General features: G+C 58.6%; 1 protein-coding gene across 1 annotated transcript; it reads left to right on the forward strand.

The window, feature by feature from the left end:
- The first annotated feature begins 663 nt into the window (after positions 1-663).
- LOC135458977 (nuclear receptor ROR-beta-like) lies at positions 664-18,936 on the forward strand. The gene is made up of 10 exons (XM_064734509.1): positions 664-839; positions 8,612-8,697; positions 8,783-8,924; positions 9,637-10,050; positions 11,008-11,129; positions 11,978-12,110; positions 13,174-13,281; positions 14,097-14,207; positions 14,874-14,986; positions 15,521-18,936. Exons 1-10 carry the CDS (start codon positions 833-835, stop codon positions 15,680-15,682), a joined length of 1,398 nt encoding a protein of 465 aa, XP_064590579.1. The 5' UTR covers positions 664-832; the 3' UTR covers positions 15,683-18,936.
- The last annotated feature ends 214 nt before the right edge of the window (positions 18,937-19,150 follow it).

A 19,150-nucleotide genomic window follows, 5' to 3' on the forward strand; every position in this document is an offset into this window, starting at 1 on the left:
GCAGAGTCCCTTATCCAGGGCACAACCCAGGCCCCAAAACCACCTGTGCCCATCCCAGCATGAGGGACGGGGTGGGAATGCCTCCCTGCCACCTTCAAACCTTCCCACTTCTTCCACAGCGCCATTCCCGCCTGCAGGACTCCCAGCTGGGATGTGTGCCCAGACCTCAGCATCTGCACCCTGGCATGGGCACACTGGGCACGGGGGGGTCCCCGTGCTCCCCACGACCCCCCGGTGCCGGGTGCTGCCCCTTCTGCAGAGCCCCCCAGCCCTGTCCTGTCCTGCCGGGGGTTTTGGGGTCCCTGGCGGGCACAGCGGGGCCGCACGGGCGCCAAGTGAAGCAAGGCAGCCGTGATTCAGCGGGACACGCAGCCGGCCCCGTGCCTGGGCGAGCCGGGGCAGGACGGGCACGGCTCGTCCCTCCCGGGGGCGGGCAGCCCCGGGGGCAGCTCCGAGCCGGCCCGGCCGGGCGGGGGGCGCGCAGCCCCCGGTGCCGGGCGGGCTCCGGCAGCGCCGAGCACCGGGCGGCGGAGCGGCGGGGATGGGGATGGAGCGGGAGGAGGAGGAGGAGGACGAAGGGCAGGAGGTGGGGCTGGAAGTGAAACCGATTGGGGGGGGCGGGGCGGGCTCGTCATGTGAACGGCCGCATGCTCGGGCAGAAGTGGGTCACGGCGCGGCGGAGGGGCAGGTGCCAGAGCCGCCCGGTGCCGCCCGGTGCTTCCCGGTGCCGCCCGGTGCCTCCCGGTGCCGCCGCTCCCCGCCGCGCCCCGCGCCGCTCCGGAGCCCCGCGCCGCCCCATGCGCCCCCCGGCGCCCTGAGCGCGGCCGACACGATGCGAGGTGGGTCCGGGGCACCGGGGAACGCGGGGGGCGGCGGCGGCACAAGTTGGTGCCGGTGGGGATCGGGGAGAGCCGGCGGAGGGGGACGGGCAGGACCCGACGTCAGCCCGGACGGGGATACGGGGGAGCCGCACCAGCCCCGCCGGTGGGGACGGGGGGCTCGGTGTCAGCCCGGACAGTGACACGGGGGGATCCGCATCAACTTTGCTGGAGGAGGGCGAGGGGAGCCCCGCGGAAGGGATGGGGAGGACCCGATTCAGCCCCGCTGGGGACACGGGGGACCCGCAGCAGCCCCGCTGGAACGGGACAAGGGGGGATCCGCACCAGCCCCGCCGAGGGGAACGAGGGGAGAACCCGCACCAGCCCCGCCGGGGCCGCTCTGCCTCCTCCGGCTCCCCCTTCGTTAGGAATAAAATTCTTGTTTATTTTGCTTTGCTTTCCGACGCCGGCTTAGACGCACGCTTAAGCTTTTCCCCGCACTAAACCCCTTAATCTCCTCTTCAATATGTTGCTCCCACCAGGGCTGGATTTATTGTAGTTTTTTCCCCCTTTTCCCCTCCCCACGGCGTGGGGGGCAGTTTGGGAGGCTCCTGCAGGGACGGGCGAGGGATCAGGTGCAATTTTGGGTGCCCCTTTTCCAGGGCAGGGGTGAGTTGTGCCAGCACCTGGCTGCTTTTACCCGCTACCAAAGGCAATTCCTACTTTTCACCCCTGTGCTTTGCCGAGCAGGCGGTGGGGAGGAGGAGGATGGAGGGAGGAAGGCTCCAGTGGGACAATCCAGCGGGGCCTGCTGATGGTGACGCAGCGGTGGCCGGACTCAGCTCTGCTCCAGCGTGCTGGGCTGGGATTTTCATCCTCCTTTAAACCATTTTTCCATCATGCCCTGCCTTCCCCAAACCCTTCGCCCTGCCAGGACTCCCTGGTGCCCCTCCATGGGTTTATTTTGGGGGTGCAGATCCTTAGGCTCATTTTGGGGAGTGGGCACCAGGGCGTTCATGCCGAGCTCCTCAAATCCTGCTGGCTCCCTGCGCTGCGGGTGCTGCGGCTCTGCCCCCGCTGTTCTCTTGTGTAACGGTGGGGAGGGCGAGGCGAGCCCCCCACATCCCCGTCCTGCCCCCCACATCCTGGCTTTGCACCTTTATGGGGACGGAGGGAAGCATTAACGCCTGCCTAATTGCGATCACGCCTGGCTCTTACGTAGCACTTGCACAGCCAGCACCGGCTTAATTAGCAACTGGGCGAACTTTTCCTTTTTTTAAAAAATATTTTCTCCTTTCCCCCCATGAATTGCTGGTGTTGACCCTAATTTAGGGCCGAACCCAGCTGATTCCCACAGTTGCCCGCAGTCGGGCGTTTTTCCCGCAGTCCCGCGTCCTCATCCCTCTCGAAGCCCAAACGCCGCATGGCGACGCCAAATTGATTCAATCTCCATTTTCCTTCCCAAAACCGCCACCGCTCTGCCCCATTTCCCCGGGGGCCACAGCAGCTCCTCGCTCCTGTCCTTTCCCTGCGCCGCGGCTGCGCCGGGGCCAGGCAAGAGAGAGGCTTTGCCTTGTATAATCCTATACGATTTCCAGCCCTCCTGCTCACTTGTTTTGCAAGCAGCGTGGCGAGGAGCGTGCGGTGGCTCGGCAGCCTTTGCGACTTGTCCTAGTGACCTAGATCTGTCATTGGAAAAAATCAGAGAGGGCGGAGGAGGAGCTTCCCTGCCCGTTTCGGCGGCGTGCACACGCTGGCGCGGCCGGCACCCACCGGGCCCTCCCGCACGACGGCAGCGCCTGTCCCGGCACCGGGGATGGCCCTGCCTCCATCCCCAAAAACCAAACCCGGAGGAGAAAGCTGCCCTCTGCTTCTATGAGGGGTCCAGAGCGGATTTAGGGTCCCCCCACGCTGATAACCCCAGGGAGGGCCAGCACAGGGAGAGGCGAAATCATTGTTGGGGTCTGGTGGTCTCTGTCCCCATCCCCGTGTCCCTGTCCCTGCTCTCTGTCACGTTTAACTTTGAACTAGCCGCGGCTATTTAAAGAGCTGCTAATGTCTAAATCAGCCCGGTTTATCGGATGTGGCGAGCAGAGCTGCTCTCCTGGCTTTTTTTAGCCCCCGGGGAGATAATTCCCCCCGGTTTAGCAGCTCTGCCGGAGGGGTTCTCCCACCGCAGCCCGGTTTGTCCCCACCCCGGGCTGGCAGGTCCCCCCTCCCCTCTGCCTCACCTTTGCCACCCTTGTGCAGCAGGCAAAGTGCAAAGGGCTGCTGGGCTGGCCTTGGCACGGCTCGGCGTGGCACGGGAGCTGCGGAACCGGAGCTGCTGAACCGGAGCGGCCCCGGGGGAGCCGCATCGCCCACCCCGAGCTGCCATTCCCCTGCGCCACGGGAATGGGGAAAAGCAGCGTTTGCTGGAGGCTGGGGAGAATGCAAGAGCTCCGTTCGCGTGCCTGCAAGGGAAGGTGGCCAGGGGTTGCCCCAGGGCAGGGTGAGAGCAGCTGAGCGCTGTTCTGGCCCAAAGTTTCCAGGAAATCTTTGCTAATCACTTAGGAAAGCAGTTCTCCCTCCAGAATCGCAGCCCGGCACGGGCCGTGCTTGTGTCATCTGAATTTTCCCTGCTGCCCACTTGGCCCCGGTGTGCCTGTGTCTGAACAGGGGCTGTGAACACCCGGCATGGGCCTGCCTTGTTTGGGGTTCCCCAGGGATGGGATTTTTTGGCAGCCATGGCCGAAGTTCCGGGGTGCTGGGAGACCCCGAGGCACTGCAGCACCGGAGGCTGTTTAACAGCAAAACCAACAGCAGATAAAAGGGGTGATAATGCCCTTTATTTCCTTGTTTATTCCTGCCCCAACAGCAAAAAACAGCTGGGGGATGGTGGCTGTGGGGAAGTGCAGTCACTGCTGGGGCTGGAGGCTGCTGCAGGGGATGCGGGTGCAGAGCTGGGGTTTAGGGCAGGAATGGGAAATGGGGCAGCATTGTAGGTCCTTGTGTGTCCCTGTGTGTCCCTGTGGGTCCCTGTGCAGCCTGGACTCACCCTCCTCTCCCTGCTCTGGCTGCACCAGGGCGATGCTGAATCCCCCTGGAAGGGGAGAGGTGCTGGAGGGGAAGCATTGGAGCCCTGGCTGGGGCTGGGGGATCCAGGGGGGCTGCAGGGCTGCTGCCAATTCCCAGGGGTGCCCATCCTGCAGCATCGATGGAGCCTGGCAGAGGGATGGGGCACAGAGCTCTGTCCCAGCAGGGTCACTGGGTACCAAGCCAGGGCACTGGGGAAGCACTGGGGAGGAACTGGGGGGTATTTGGGGCAGGGATGGCACCAGAGGCACGGAGCCACCTCTGAAATACCCAGAGCTGGGGTGCTGCCCCACTGCCTCCAGCAAGGACACCACAGGGCAAGGGGTGCCCACATTCTGCCCTGTGGGGTGACAGCTCTTCAGGCTCACCCTGGGGGACAGTGCAGGGATCTGGAGTGCACCCCAAAACAAACCCCTCCCAGGAGTCCTCGCCCCACAGCCCCAGTTATATCGATGGGGAGGGGGAGGCAGCTCCAGAAATTCTCCAGCAGCAGCGGGGTCACAGCACATCCCAAGGCTCAATGGGGTGCTGAGGGTCTTGGGGTCATTCCCCAAAAACAGTGAGATCATAAGGCTGAGAGGAAGGACAGGGGGAGGAGGAGGAGGATGGGGCCACCCCAGAGAGGGGGTCCAGCCCCCATGGCTGCACCCTGCAGCGCCGGCCTTGTTTTGTTTTGGGGTGCACGGGATGCCCGCCCTTGGGGCGGAGGCGATGCAGGGAGGGTGTGCCGGCCCATTCCCGCTCGGGGAGGGCGGATCTGGCTCTGCCGAAACCACGGAGCCTCCAGCAGGGGCTGGGGGAGCGGGGCTGGGCTGGAGGGGACACACACAGAGCCAGGTCTGGGGGGTGACAGGCGACCTGGGGGGAGAAGGAGGAGGAGGATGAGGTGCCCCTCACCTGCAGCTGCAGCTCAGGGTGACAAATGGGTACCCCCAGCTGGAGGTATCACCCCAAAACACCCCAAAATCAGCACTCCCGGTGGCGGGAGGTCGGCGTGCTGCCCTGAGCAGCAGCGCGGCGCGCAGCGGGCGCGGAAGGGTTAAGGGCCGTGGTTACACAAGCGGCGTGGCCGCGGGCAGAAAGTGTGTCAGTGGGACACGAGGGCTGCACCGCGCACCGGGGGCATCGCCCCGCCACGGCCGGGCCCGCGGCCGCACCGGGCCGCTTACATAAGGACCGGCCGGTGGCAGCGGGCCGGGAGTTGGGCAAGAAGTGTTTACAGTGGGAGGAGAGCAAATACCACCGCCGGGACATTTTAATTGCCGGCTGGAGATCATTATTACTTTTTTTTTTTTAACCCTTTCGTTGTTTCTTTTATCCTGATCCCCGTTTTAGCCCCATCGGCCCCGGGGTGGAGGTTCCCTGTTGCATCCCCCGGAGAGGAAGAGATTCACCCTCTCCTAAATGTCCACCCCAAGGGGACATTTTTGCAGTATGGCCGATGGTGGCACAGTTGTGGTGGGAGGAGATGCTGATTCTCCAGTGGGGAAACTGAGGCATGAGGGTAAAGTGGTTGGGGTGGAGGAATATCCGGGATTTGAGGTCTACTGAGATGTTTTCCTTGATCACACTGAGATTTGGGGGATGCCGGAGCTGCTGTGACCACCCCACCCTCACCCACCTTCCTTCCCATCCCTCCGGATTTGCCCAGGGCTGTGTTTGGGGGTCCAGGGGAGGGTCCGGCCGCCTCGGGGGTCCCTGGTTGTGGCACGAGGGGACACTGAAGGAGCCGACTCGGTGACTCAGCCGGGTTTCCAATCAGAGCAGCAATTAACCGTGCCGGCTGTAATTGCCATCGCCAGGTTACGGCCGTATCTCCACGTCAGTTATTTGGGGCGAGCGTCCTGGAGCGGGTCAGGTGCCAGCGGCGGGCACGGCCGGTAATTAGCACGATGGTAATTAGAGCCCCAAGAGGCTGCGGGCACACGGCGGGCGGTCAGGGCTTGTCCTTCATCACGACAGCATCATCATCATCATCGCCCTCAGCTCCAGCCCTCATGGGGCGGGATTTGGCCATTGGCACACGGAGCCTTTGGGGTCGCTGGGGTTTTTGGGGCTCGCTGGCCGTGCCGGGCCGCGCTCAGCCCCGGTGTGTGCCGGTAATTCCGGGCACCGGAGTATCGGCCGCGGGCGTGAGGGCGCGGCGGGCGCGATGCATCACCCGCGCTGCCGGCGGCTGCAATTAACGTTGCAATTAACGTTGCATAACGAGCCCGACGCCGCTTCCTGCCGGGGGTGGCACCCCCTCCCTGTGCCCCCCGCCGTGCCACCACCTCGGTCCCATCCCGGACAGGGCTCGGGCAGGGCGGCGGGGAGCGGAGCGCTCCCTGCAGAGTGGGGGAGATGGCAGCGGGATCCGGGGAATTGGGGGTGTTTCGGTCATGGGAGCTGGGGGTGATTTGGGGGTGGCCCCACATGGCCCTCCTGGTGCCTCCGTGCCCCTGAGAAAGGCGCTGCGGTGTTGGTGCAGCTGCGGGGGATGTGAGGATGCCCTGGACATCCCTGCCCTGCCCACCGGGGGAAACCGGCTCTGCTCAGGCTCAGGAGCGCGGCAGGGGCGTGGGCAGAGGGTGCGGGGAGGGGCAGGGGTGGGATGTGACTGCCCCGAGTCGGGGGACAACACACAGAACTGGGAGAAGCAGCCTGGGGGAGGAGGGGTGAGCCCCAAAACCACCCGGTGCATGTGGGGCACTGGGTTAATCAGTGAGCCAAAGGATGCAGGAGGGATCTGTCCATCCACTTACACCTGGGATGGGAGTGAATCCTTCCCCAGACCAAACCTGCCCCGAGGGACACAGTGCTGGCATCCCTGGGGGTACCAATGTCATTCCTGGGGGTATCAATAGCATCCTTGGGGGTACCAACAGCATCCCTGGGATATTGAGCATGCTTGAGGTACCAATAGCATCCCTGGGGGTACCAATGGCATCCCTGGGATATTGAAATCCCCAGGGGTACTGATGGCTCCCCTGAGGGACAGAGAGATCCCTAGGAGGGACCAATGAGCATCCCTGGGGTACCAATAGCATCCCTGGGGTACCAATAGCATGCCTGGCGGTACCTATGGCATCCCTGAGGGTATCAATGCCATCCCTGGGGTACATGTGGCATCCTTGGGGTACCTATGGCATCCCTGGGATATTGAACATCCCCAGGGGTACTGATGGCTCCCCTGAGGGACAGAGAGATCCCTAGGAGGGACCAATGAGAATCCCTGGGGTACCAACAGCATCCCTGGGATACTGAGCACCCCTGGGGGTACCAAAATCTTCCCTTAGGGTACCAGTAGCATCCCTGGGGGTACCAACAGCATCCCTGGGGGGGTACCAATGGCATCCCTGGGGGTACCAATAGCATCCCTGGGATACTGAGCATCCCTGGGAGTACCAATAGCATCCCTGGGGTACAATGTCATCCCTGGGCTATAGAGCACCCCTTGGGATACCAATAGCACCCTTGGGGTACCAATAGCATCCCTGGGATACTGAGCATCCCTGGGAGTACCAATAGCATCCCTGGGGTATTGAGCACCCCTTGGGGTACCAATAGCATCTCTGGGGTATAGAGCATCCCTGGGGGTACCAATAGCATCCCTGGGGTATTGAGCCCCCCTGGAGGTACCAATGGCTCCCCTAAGGGACAGAGAGCATCCCTAGGAGGGACCAAGGCCATCCCTGGGGGACTGAGCTTCCCCGAGGAACCAAAGGCACCTTGGCTGCCCCTCTGCCCAGTGAGGCCTCAGTGCCCCATCCCAGCCTCCCCCGAGCATTAAGGGACCGCAGGACCCTGCTGGGTACAGTGGCACTGGCTGAGCGCTGGGACTGTCACTCACAGAGGTGGCCCCACAAAGCACATCCCTCCAGCAGAGCCGATGGCTCCCAGGGGAGAGCAGAGGCAGAAGGGAATTACCCGAGCCCAGCGGGGATTTGCACAGGCCCTGGAGATTGGAAATAGCCATAATCTGGCCCTGGGGGTTATTTTGGCGCGGCGGGGCCTGCCCAGCACCCTCGGGAGCACCGCCAGGCTGAGCCGGGCCGGGCTGCGGGGGCTGGATGGGGATTAGAGGGTGCAGAGATGCCGGGAGGCACGTACAGCCCCGGGGGTGCCGAGCATCCCCCCCCGGGCCGGGAGGGCACGGCCAGCCCGGATCTGGGGCAGCTGGAAAATGAGGAGGACGAAGCCTATTAGCAGCTCAGTGCCAGCGAAGCAGAAGCGGGAGGGAAGCGGATTTGTGGGGGGAAGGGGCCGGGACCTTGAGCTGGGGGTGGCTGTATCGGCTATATCGGTGCTGGGTTCAAGGGAGCTGCTGGGGGGGCGCGGGGGGGCCCAGAGCCTCTGCCTGGGGCAGCTGCAGGGATGGGGATGTCCCTGTGCCAGGCTGTCCCTGTCCTGGTGCACACATCGGTTGGAAAATAAGGGAAGTGATTCCAAAACAGGGTCCCGGGCAGGCTGGGGCAGAAACATTCTGTGCTCTCCTGGATCCAAGGGCTTTCCTACCCTGGCTCTTGCTGCTGGGGGATGGGGGTTCCCCACGCCCTGTGTGAACCTTTTAGGGACCTCTCTGAGGTGCAGGAACCCTTGTGGGGTCTGTGGGAAGGGCTGAGCTGCCGGTGGGTCCAGCTCTCGTGCCTCAGTTTCCCCAGGTGCTGAGCCCTCTTCCCTCTCAGCAGTGACCATCATTAACCCCGTGGTTTCCCCTCTTTCCCCACCCACCGCAGCCCAAATCGAGGTGATCCCGTGCAAGATCTGCGGAGACAAATCCTCAGGGATCCACTACGGTGTCATCACCTGCGAAGGCTGCAAGGTGAGCCCGGGGGAGGAGCGCTGCGGGCAGGGGGCGGCTCTGCCTTCCAGCAGGGCATTTCCCCAACCTCTCCCATCCCGGACAGGGTTTCTTTCGGAGGAGCCAGCAGAACAATGCCAGCTACTCGTGCTCCCGGCAGAGGAACTGCCTGATCGACCGCACCAACCGCAACCGCTGCCAGCACTGCCGCCTGCAGAAATGCCTGGCACTGGGCATGTCCCGCGACGGTGAGTGCTGCCGCCGGTCCCCAGGGCCCCTGCTGCTCCTCGGAGCGGGTCAGGCGCTCAGGATGGAGCTGATCCCCCCGCAGGGCCAGCGGGTGCGAGGAGGGATTGGGAAGCAAGAAATGGTTTTGTGTTTTCCGTGGGAAAATCGAAATTGGTTTTGTTTGGTTTGACCCAGGGTTGGTCTGGTGTGACGGTGTTCACAGGGGTCTTTGGATGAGGGAAGAGATGAGGATTTGAGTTTATATTTCAGAAGGCTTGATTTATTATTTTATTATATATATATTACATTATAACTATAGTAAAAAATAGAAAGAAGAGTTGCATCTCAGAAGGCTGGCTAAGCTAAGGATAGAATGGAAAGGAATGAAAACAAAGGTCTGTGGCTTGGACAGAGAGTGAGAGCCAGCTCTGCCGTGAGTGGTCACTAATTCCAAACATCCACAATCACGGATCCACCTGTTGCATCCCACAGCAGCAGACAACCATTGCTAACATTTTGTCTCTGAAGCCTCTCAGCTTCTCAGATGGGAAAAAATCCTAAGAAAGGATTTTCATAAAAAGATGTCTGTGACAGTCTGGGTTGGGGGGATGCATCCAGCGGGGTCCCAGCCCCCAGAGCAGGCATTCCCGGCAGCCAGGGCCTCTCCCAGGGCAGTGGAGCTGCCTTGGGGGGTGAAGCTGCCCTGACGCCGCCGCCTCTCCCCCGGGGCAGCGGTGAAGTTCGGCCGCATGTCCAAGAAGCAGCGGGACAGCCTCTACGCCGAGGTGCAGAAGCACCAGCAGAGCCAGGAGCAGAGCGGCGGCGCCAAGGACGAGCCCGAGCCCCTGAGCCGCGTGTACACCACGAGCGTCAGCAGCGGCCTCTCGGACCTGGACGACATCTCCACGCTGTCCGACGGGCTCCTCTTCGACTTCCCCCTGACCCCCGACGGCGGCAGCACCTACTACAACCTGGACCTGCTGGCCTCGGCACAGCCCTCGCCCGACCAGTCCAGCCTGGACGTGGCCGATGCCACGCTCATCAAGCAGGAATCCCTCTACGAGCTGATGCTGGAGCCGGCGCTGCTGGCACACGGGGCGCTGGAGGGAGCCCAGCTGCCCCCTGACATCTCTGTCCTGGAGATTGGTGAGTGCCAGGGCAGGGCAGGGGGGTGTGTGGCCACGAGAACGAGTCAGAGAGTCAAAGGATGCTGGAGGGATCCATCCCTCCACCACTTACACTTGGGATGGGAATGAGTCCTTCCCCAGAGCCAAAGCTGCCCCAGGGGATGCAGTGATGGCATCTCTGGGGGTACCAAGGGCATCCCTGGGGGTACAAAGGGCATCTCTGAGGGTACAAAGGGCATCCCTGGGGCTACTGATGGCATCCCTGAGATATTGAGCACTCCTGGGGGGTGCCAATGGCATCCCTGGGGGTGCCAATGGCTGCCCTGAGGGTACCAGGGGCATCCCTGGGGCTACCAGGGGCATCCCTGGGGTGCATCCCTGCTGCCACCCCAGCACCTTGCTGGACACCCAGCCCTGGGGACACACACCTGCTCTAGGGGAAGATGTCCTTGCCCATGGAATGAGATTTAAGATGAGTAAGTGGATGGGATTTAAGCTTCCAACCCAAACCATTCTGGGCATCCCTGGGGTATTGAGCATCCCTGGGGGTACCAATGGCATCTCTGAGATATTGAGCACTCCTGGGGGTACCAATAGCATCCCTGGGGGTACCAATGGCATCCCTGAGATATTGAGCACCCCTGGGGGTACCAATAGCATTCCTGGGGGTACCAATGGCATCTCTGAGATATTGAGCATCCCTGGGGGTACCAGTAGCATCCCGGGAGGTGAGCCCAGCCTCAGTTCCTGGAGCAGCCCCAAGGCTCCCTGATGGATGGAGCTCAGCCCACCCAGGGTCTGTGGCACATCCCTTGCTCGCTTTGGGCTCAGCCCCTGCTGCCCCATCCGTCCTCACACCCCGTGACACCGTGTGAGAGCCCCACCACCCCTGCAGCCCTCAGCCCCACAGCCCCAGAGGCCAGGACAGGGTTGGGGTGCCAAGGTCTCACCTCCTGCTGCCCCCCCTCCCCTGCAGACCGGGTGGCCCAGAACGTGGTGAAGTCCCACCTGGAGACGTGCCAGTACACCACGGAGGAGCTGAAGCGCCTGGCCTGGAGCCTCTACTCGCCCGAGGAGGTCCGTGCCCTGCAGAGCAAGGTGAGTGCCACTGCCACCACAGCCCCTGGCACAGCCACTGTCCCCGGGGCTGTGCTGGGTGAGGAGGGTCTGTCAGTGCTTGGGAGCTGCCCAGAGGGGAGTTTGCTGTGGCAGGTCACACCCCAGGTATCCCAATGCCACCATCCCCTGTGGATGGCACAGCACTCCCCTGGGGTGACAGAGCTCATCCTTGCTCTGGGGGTGACAGAGCTGGGGTACAGGGTGCCAGCACTTCCTGAGTGTCCCCTGTGCATGGCACAGCACTGGGGTCTCATCCCTGCCCTGGGGGGTGGCAGAGCTGGAGTGCCAGCACACTCTGAGAGTGGCCCCCAAGGATGGCACAGTCCTGGGGTCTCATCCCTGTCCTGGGGAGTCACAGAGCTGGGATGCCAGCACATCCTGAGAGTGCCTTATGGATGGCATGGCACTGGGGTCTCATCTCTGCCATGGGGGGTCACAAAACTGGGGTGCCAGCACTCCCTGAGAGTGTCCCCTGTGGGTGGCACAGCACTGGGGTCTCATCCCCGCCCTGGGGGGTGGCAGAGCTGGGGTGCCAGCACACTCTGAGTGTCCCCCATGGATGGCATGGCACTGGGGTCTCATCCCTGCCCTGGGAGGTCACAAAGTTGGGGTGCAGGGGTGCCAGCACACTCTGAGTGTCCCCTGTGGGTGGCACAGCACTGAGGTCTTGTCCCTGTCTTGGGGGGGTCACAGAGCTGGGGTGCCAGCACACCCTGAGTGTCCCCCATGGATGGCACAGCATTGGGGTCTCACCCCTGCCCTGAGGGTGTCCCAGAGCTGGGGTGCCAGGGTGCCAGCACACTCTGAGGGTGTCCCCTGTGGCGCAGAGCTGCGAGGCCATGTGGCAGCAGTGCTCGCTGCAGATCTCCAACGCCATCCAGTACGTGGTGGAGTTCGCCAAGCGCATCGACGGCTTCATGGAGCTCTGCCAGAACGACCAGATCATCCTGCTGAAAGCCGGTAAGGGGGGAGCCCCCCTGGCCCCCTGCCACCCCCTGCGTGTCCCCATTGTCCCCTGCCACCCCCTGAGTGTCCCCACTGCCCCCTGCCACCCCCTACCCCTCTCCTGAGCAGAGCCATGGGGCCAGAAGCAAATCCCATCTCTTCTCTTGGCTGATGCTTTCCTTTTGGGGTCCCCCCCCGGCTGCCCCAGTTCTCCCAGTGCTGGGGGAGCAGGTGCTGGGCTGGAAGGAGCTGCAGGTCACATCCAAGGGTGATGGTGAAGGGGGGCACGTGGGGAGTGCCTGCCTTGGGCACAGGCTTTTCTCCATCCAAATGTCACCCAGAAACTGGGATGGAAACGAGAACAGAAGGTTTTCCTCTGGGAGAAGGGGTGCCAAACTCCAACAGGAGCAGGGAGGATTGAGAGAAAAGGATTGGCCTCTTCTCCCAGCAAGAGACTGGGAAGAGGAGGATGATGGCAGCGCACACCCACGTCCCCCACCCTTCCATCTGCCCAAGCTGGCAATGCCGTGCCCAGGCCAGGGAGCTGAATGTGCAAAATCCCCAAAACACTGGGAGAACCTCAGAGTTTCTGATCTGTCAGAGCTGGGGAGCTGAGATCAGCACCCAGCCCTGGGGACACATGCCAGCATCCCAGCGGGGTGCTGTACCCCAAACCCAGAGCTGGCTGTGCCTGAAGCGCTGGAGTTTAACTCATTCTTTCATTTCTTCCTTCCATTTTCTTTTTATTTATTTTGTTTTCACCCTTTCCTCTCTCTCGGTGCTCCACCACGACCTCGGTCTCTCTGTGCCTGGCTGCGAATGACTGGATAATATTTCCCTTTGGTGAAATATTGTGGTCACAATTGGACACCTAAAAAACAACCTAACCAATCCCAAAAACCCAAACTGGATTTGTTGAAATACCCATCCTGCTCTTGGGAATGAACAATCTGGACCTCAAACGTGCACTGGGGGCTTTCCTCTTTCTAACATTTGGTCCTGGGGTGACGGAAACCCCCCTGACCTTCCCCACCCTGCCCTGCCCTGCCCTCGTCTGCGCTCTCTCTGCCTACATCAGGTTGCCTCGAGGTGCTCCTGATCCGCATGATCCGCGCCTTCAACCCCCTGAACAACACCGTCCTCTTCGAGGGCAAGTTCGGTGGCATGCAGATGTTCAAATCTCTCGGTAAGGGCTCCAGCTGCCCCTCCTTGGGGCTTCCTTCTCCATCTTCCTCTTCTCCTTCTCCTTCTTCTTCTCCTTCTTCTTTCTCCTCCTTCTTTTCCTTCTTTGTTCACCTTCTTCTTTCACCTTTCTTTCTCCTTTTCTCCTCCTCCTTTTCCTCCCTTCTTTCTTTCTCCTTCTCCTCCTTCTCCTTCTTTCTTTCTTTCTTTCTTTCTTTCTTTCTTTCTTTCTTTCTTTCTTTCTTTCTTTCTTTCTTTCTTTCTTTCTTTCTTTCTTTCTTTCTTTCTTTCTTTCTTTCTTTCTTTCTTTCTTTCTTTCTTTCTTTCTTTCTCTCTCTCTCTTTCTCTCTTTCTCTCTTTCTCTCTTTCTCTCTTTCTCTCTTTCTCTCTTTCTCTCTTTCTCTCTTTCTCTCTCTCTCCTTCTCTTTCTCTCTCCTTCTTTCTCTCCTTCTTTCTCTCCTTCTTTCTCTCCCTCTTTCTCTCCCTCTTTCTCTCTCTCCTTCTTTCTCTCCTTCTTTCTCTCCTCTTCTCTCTTTCTTCTCTCCTTCCTCTTTCCTCTCCTCTCTTCTCTTCTACCTCCTTTTTCCCTTCCCCGATCCCTCTTCCCCTCTCCCTCCCCTTATCCTCTCTCCTCTCCCTCTGCAACCCAGACAAGGTTGGAATTTCCCAGGTGAGTGCCCAGGACCCCTCTCCACCCATCTCCTCTCCCAAAACCTTTCCATGCTCCGGGTGCCGCTGGGCTCTGTGCTGGGTGTGCAGAGCAGTGACAGTGACCGTGACAATGACAGTGACAGTGCCGTGTCCCCGCTGTCCCCTCAGGCTGTGACGACCTCATCGGTGCCGTCTTCGAGCTGGGCAGGACCCTGTGCCGCCTGCAGCTGTCGGACGAGGAGCTCGCCCTCTTCACTGCTGCTGTGCTGCTCTCCCCAGGTACTGGGGGCCCCAAATCTGGGGGTGTCCTGACCCCATAAACCTCCCTTGGTGGATGATTTCAGTTATTCCTGGGAAGGGAACTTGGGGGGGAAATGCATCTGAAGGTGGACAAAATGTGTCAAATTTTCCTTGGTGGGAAGAGAAACCGTGTCACCCATGGTGGGGTGGGGAGCAGAGAGAAGAGTCAAATGTCCCCAAAACCATCCTGGGGAGCAGGAAGGGTTAAAAGAGGCAGGGACCACTGCCCTGTGCCTGGGAGAGACCCTTGGTGGCTCTGACCCTGTGGCTGTGGGAAATGGATTAGCCTCTAGTAGTGACAGTGTTCTAATAATTAGCTTCTAATTGTGACAGCATGATTTATAACATATATTATATGTTATAAGTAAAACATATATTTAAAACCTATATCACATCACATCATATCATATCATATCATATCAATATTATATGTTACATTACATAATATTGCATATTATATAATATTATATAATATTACATACTATATATTACATATATTATACATTACATTACATTACATTATATTATACATATCTTTACTAAAAATAAAATAAAAGTTCTTAAAGCACCTCTCCATTGCCCCATCTCTAAGTCAGAAAGGAACCTGATCCAACAAGAGCTGACTCTGTCCCTCCTCTCCCCCAGACCGCCCGTGGCTGACCGAGTCCAAGAAGGTGCAGAAGCTCCAGGACAAGATCTACGTGGCTCTGCAGCACGAGATCCAGAAGAAACACTCCGCTGAGGACAAGCTCTCGAAGGTGGGGGCACACAAACCCAGCCAGGGGAGCAGGGGCTGTCTGAGCTGGGGGATGTGGCTGGGCCAGATCTCATGAGCCGCACACATTTTGGAGAGTGAGACCTCAAACCTGTCAGGGGAGGAGAAGAATTTCTCCTTCCAAGGGCTGTGAATCTCCCTTGTGGTGCAGGCAGAGCTGCTGAACCTGGCAGTGCACCAGGAAATGGTTTTTTTTAGGAAAAAGAGCCATTTTGGGAATGCTTTGACCTGCACCGAGCTGGGATGGGGAGGAGCACCCACTGTAGAAAGATGAGGGCTTGGGGTGAAGCCAGGTTTCTGCCAGGCTGTCCAAAGGTGGGCAGTCTGCTGTTGCCCCAGTGCCAGGTTTGATCCCCAAACCCATCCTCTGTGCCCAGTGCAGGGGACACCGAGTGGTCCCCAAACCGCCCTGCTTGTCCCCAAACTGCCCCACTTATGCCCAAGGGAGGGGGAACAGCAACATCAGGGCCACCACACCCAGCACCCCAGCGGTCACCAGCTCCTTCTCTCCCTGCAGATGGTTTCCAAGCTGCCCTTGATGAAGACCATTTGCAACCTGCACTTGGACAAGCTGGAATTTTTCCGTCTCCTGCACCCGGAGACTGCCATGAACTTCCCCCCTCTCTACAAGGAGGTTTTCAACTCTGAGCTTCAGTACAGCGACCCCCGGGAGAGCTAAGGCCAGGAGCCAGCGGCCCCCTTGGAGTTCCCCAAAATTTGGAGCCAAAACTGCACTTCAGAGGTTTGGGGCAATTTATTTAAATCAAATAATCAAAGCAAGAGAACCCCCGGGGGGGCTGCGGTGCCTCCCTGGCCCCGTCTCCTCGCTGTGGATTGCAATAGCTCTTGAATGTAAAGCACCTTGAAGGAAAAAAAGCAAATGGACTTTGCCATACCAGTGAAATGAATGTGAAATCTCTGCTTGGGAGAGGAGATGCTCCTGGCAGTGGTGAGGGACAGGCTGCTCCTGGTGACACGGGAGGAGGGAGTGTCCTTCCCGCTGTCCCGGCTGCGCTCTCCACCTCCCGTTTTTATGTCTTTGTTTTTTTTAATTATTATTTTTATTTTATTGTGGTTTTTTAAACCCGATCATCAGGCATGGGATAAAGAAGGGGCGATGCTGACTCGGCTGGGTCGGGTTGGGGCTGCAGCTGAGGAGAGGGAAGGGACAGAGCCTTTGCTTTATTTCATCTCCCATGGGTGCAGTGGGACCCCGGGAGCTTGGCCAGGAAAGGTCTGGCTGTGGCTGGTGGGGGGTTCACCACAGGATTTTCCTGTTAAGGAAGCTGCTTTGAGGGAAAAGATGCTCAGTGCAGCAGGGGAAGAGTTTTGCAGGGTCTCCATGCCCTGCATCACAGCATTTTCCCAAATTCCCAGCCAGCTCCTTGTCCAGCTGGGTGACACCTGACTTTGTGGAGCTGGTGCCTCGTGCCACCTCTGTGCATCCCAGCAGCTTTTCCAGGCCCGTGGGACTTCAGCCAGAGCCCAGATCCTGGCCATCCCATCCCAGAGGCACCCGTGGCACTGGAGGGGCTGCAGGGCTGTCCCTGTCCCCGTGGTGGCCGCAGCTCTGGGTGCTGCTGTTGTGTGTAGCTCTCTTATCATTCCCATTAAAACTGCCCCAAGGTTCAGCACCCAGAGCAGGGTTTGTGACCCTTTCCCCACCCCATCCCCAGGTTCCCCTTTCCCACACGACACACAGGTGTGGCTGCAGGTTGAGTTGGACCCAGGCTTTCCCCTCAATGAGCTCCCTAGAACTGTTCTTTTGGGAGTTGCTCTTGAGTTAGCAGGATTTAGGAGCTTTTTAGGGGGAGAAACTGCCTGTTGGAGCCAAGGGAAGTGAAAGGTCCTTATTCTTCCCTTGGAGAATAAGGCTGGTTGGAAGGAATGTGGTGTTTGGGACCTGGTGCTCCTTTTGGGAGGCTCAGAAGGGGATGAAGGAAGGATTGGTGGGATGATGCTGTTCTAGGCCACGGCAGCAGGGGATGCTTGAGAGACTCTGTGGCTCTGCAAATGGATTTTTCCGTCCCTGCTCCTGCTCTCACTGCAGCAAATGCCAAAAAAACTACAAGGGAAAAACCTGCTCTGAGGCAGCCCCAGTTTCTGCTGACAAAGGGCTAAAATCCCAAGCTCCTTTCCTGCTTTGTGCTGATTCCTCGTGCACCCAACCCCATCCTCGGGCAGCTCCGAGCAGGAGCCAAAACCTTTGGATCCACAACTGCACCCCTCAAACCAAACCAGCAGCTTTCTTAGCAACGTGAGGGATATTCCTGCTTTTGTCAAAACACCTCCTAGGGAAGACCATGGACCAACCTTGATGAGGGAAGACTCTCCCATGGGATTTCTGCTCGGCTCCAAGGCAGAGGGAATTTGGAGCAGCTGCCGCGTGGCTTTGCTGACCACATCCCACCAGCAAACTCCCATGGCTTTGCTGACCACATCCCAACAGCTTCTGGGAGCAGATTGGAGCCTGCCAGCCTTGGCTCCCTCTCTGTTGGAGCCAGGGCTCTGGGAAAAGGCTGCCAGCCCTTCCACGGCCCCACGCGACGTCCAGTGCCAATGTGTGGCTGTCCAGCACAGCGTCCACGGCGTGGGGATGTGCCCAGCTCCTCTCCTGCCCTCTGCAAAGCTTGGACAGAAGAGAGAAGTCAGTACTGCCTTTTATGTCCAGAGGGTTGTGCCTTTTTTTTGTGTTGTTTTTTTGGAAGCGTCGTTTCCGACAGCGCCGTTCACTTCCCAGGAAAAGCAGCCCCAGAAGGTGACTGAGCTCAGAGGGAACAGCCCGTGGGGGTTTGGGAACATTTGGGGAAAAAAAGCCAGAAATTTATTAAAGAAAAAAAAAAAAAAAAAAGCACACACCCTTCTTTTTGCCCTCAGTATTCGTCAGCCAACACAACCAACACGCCACCGAGTTCATTTCATCCGGCAAAGAACCCAGGAAAGCACCTTAATTTGGGAACATCAGAGCCCGTGGGGAGAGATTCTGGATTATTCTGAGCAATAAGAGCCCCCCCGTGGGAACCTAGGGAAGACTGGAAGTATTAAACACGTGTAACTCGACCTGCCAAACTGCAGGAACCTGCACTTTTCAGTTCTCTTCAGAGGAACCGACTTGATTCGATGATTATTTTTGGGAGGGGATATAAAAGTGATTCGGTGTCGATTCGGTGATTGCTGGCCTGGGGTGGGTGCCACGCCTGGAAAGGGATGGCAGGGGTGGAAAGGGATGGCAGGGGTGGAAAGGGATGGCAAGGGATGGCAGCCCCTGCTTGGGGCTCGCCAGGGCTGTGCCAAGGTTCCTCACCCCTGCTGGGCCACCCAGAGCTCAGGGCTCGCAGGGAAATGACGAAACCTGGGCAGAAATGCCCCAAAAAAGGGAGATTTCCCTCTCCCCTGTGGCCAGTGGGGAGGGGGCCAGGAGCCCTGAGCCCCCCATGGCTCTGGTGCTCCAGAGATGTTCCCATCCCAACATGGGATGTTCCTTTCCAGCAGCCCTGGGCCGCCAGCTGTGGCTCCTTTCCAGACCAAGATTAATTTAGTGTTTGTTTGTCTGCTCTGGCAGTGTAGCTGAGTGTCCATTTCCACCCACAGAACCCTCACACTGTGTATAAAGATGGATCAAAAATATATATAATATATATTCTTGTGAATGTTGGTGCAAAAGAGAAAAATATATAAAGTTTTGGTCGGCTTTATGTTATTTTTTATCTCTATGAATGAAAGGAAGAAATGGAAAACCTTTTATTTCCATTTACCACCCCCTCCACACATTACCTACCTGTAGATACCAACAGGTTTTATGGAAATGTTTTACTTTTTAGATTTAGGAAAATGCTTCTGTTCTCATTGAATGTTCTGTCTTGTAAGATTGTAATTTCTATTTTTTTAAAGAAAAGAAAATAACTAAATAAAATTTCCTCTTTCAGACCAGTCAGCTTAGGAAGGGAGGGCAGGGGAGGGAGAAACGTTTATTTAAGGACAAAAACTGTTGTTGGAATTTTTCATAACATTAAATAAAAAGTAATATAATGTATGGATGACAACCTTTTTACTGAGGTGTGTTCTATAGCTACATAGATGTATATTGCACAAAATTTACAGGAAGAAAAATAAAGTCTGTTTCACAAGGTTAACAAAATATATATAT

The sequence above is a fragment of the Zonotrichia leucophrys genome, chromosome 28, assembly GCF_028769735.1.
Source record: "Zonotrichia leucophrys gambelii isolate GWCS_2022_RI chromosome 28, RI_Zleu_2.0, whole genome shotgun sequence".
Classification (NCBI taxonomy): Eukaryota; Metazoa; Chordata; class Aves; order Passeriformes; family Passerellidae; genus Zonotrichia; species Zonotrichia leucophrys.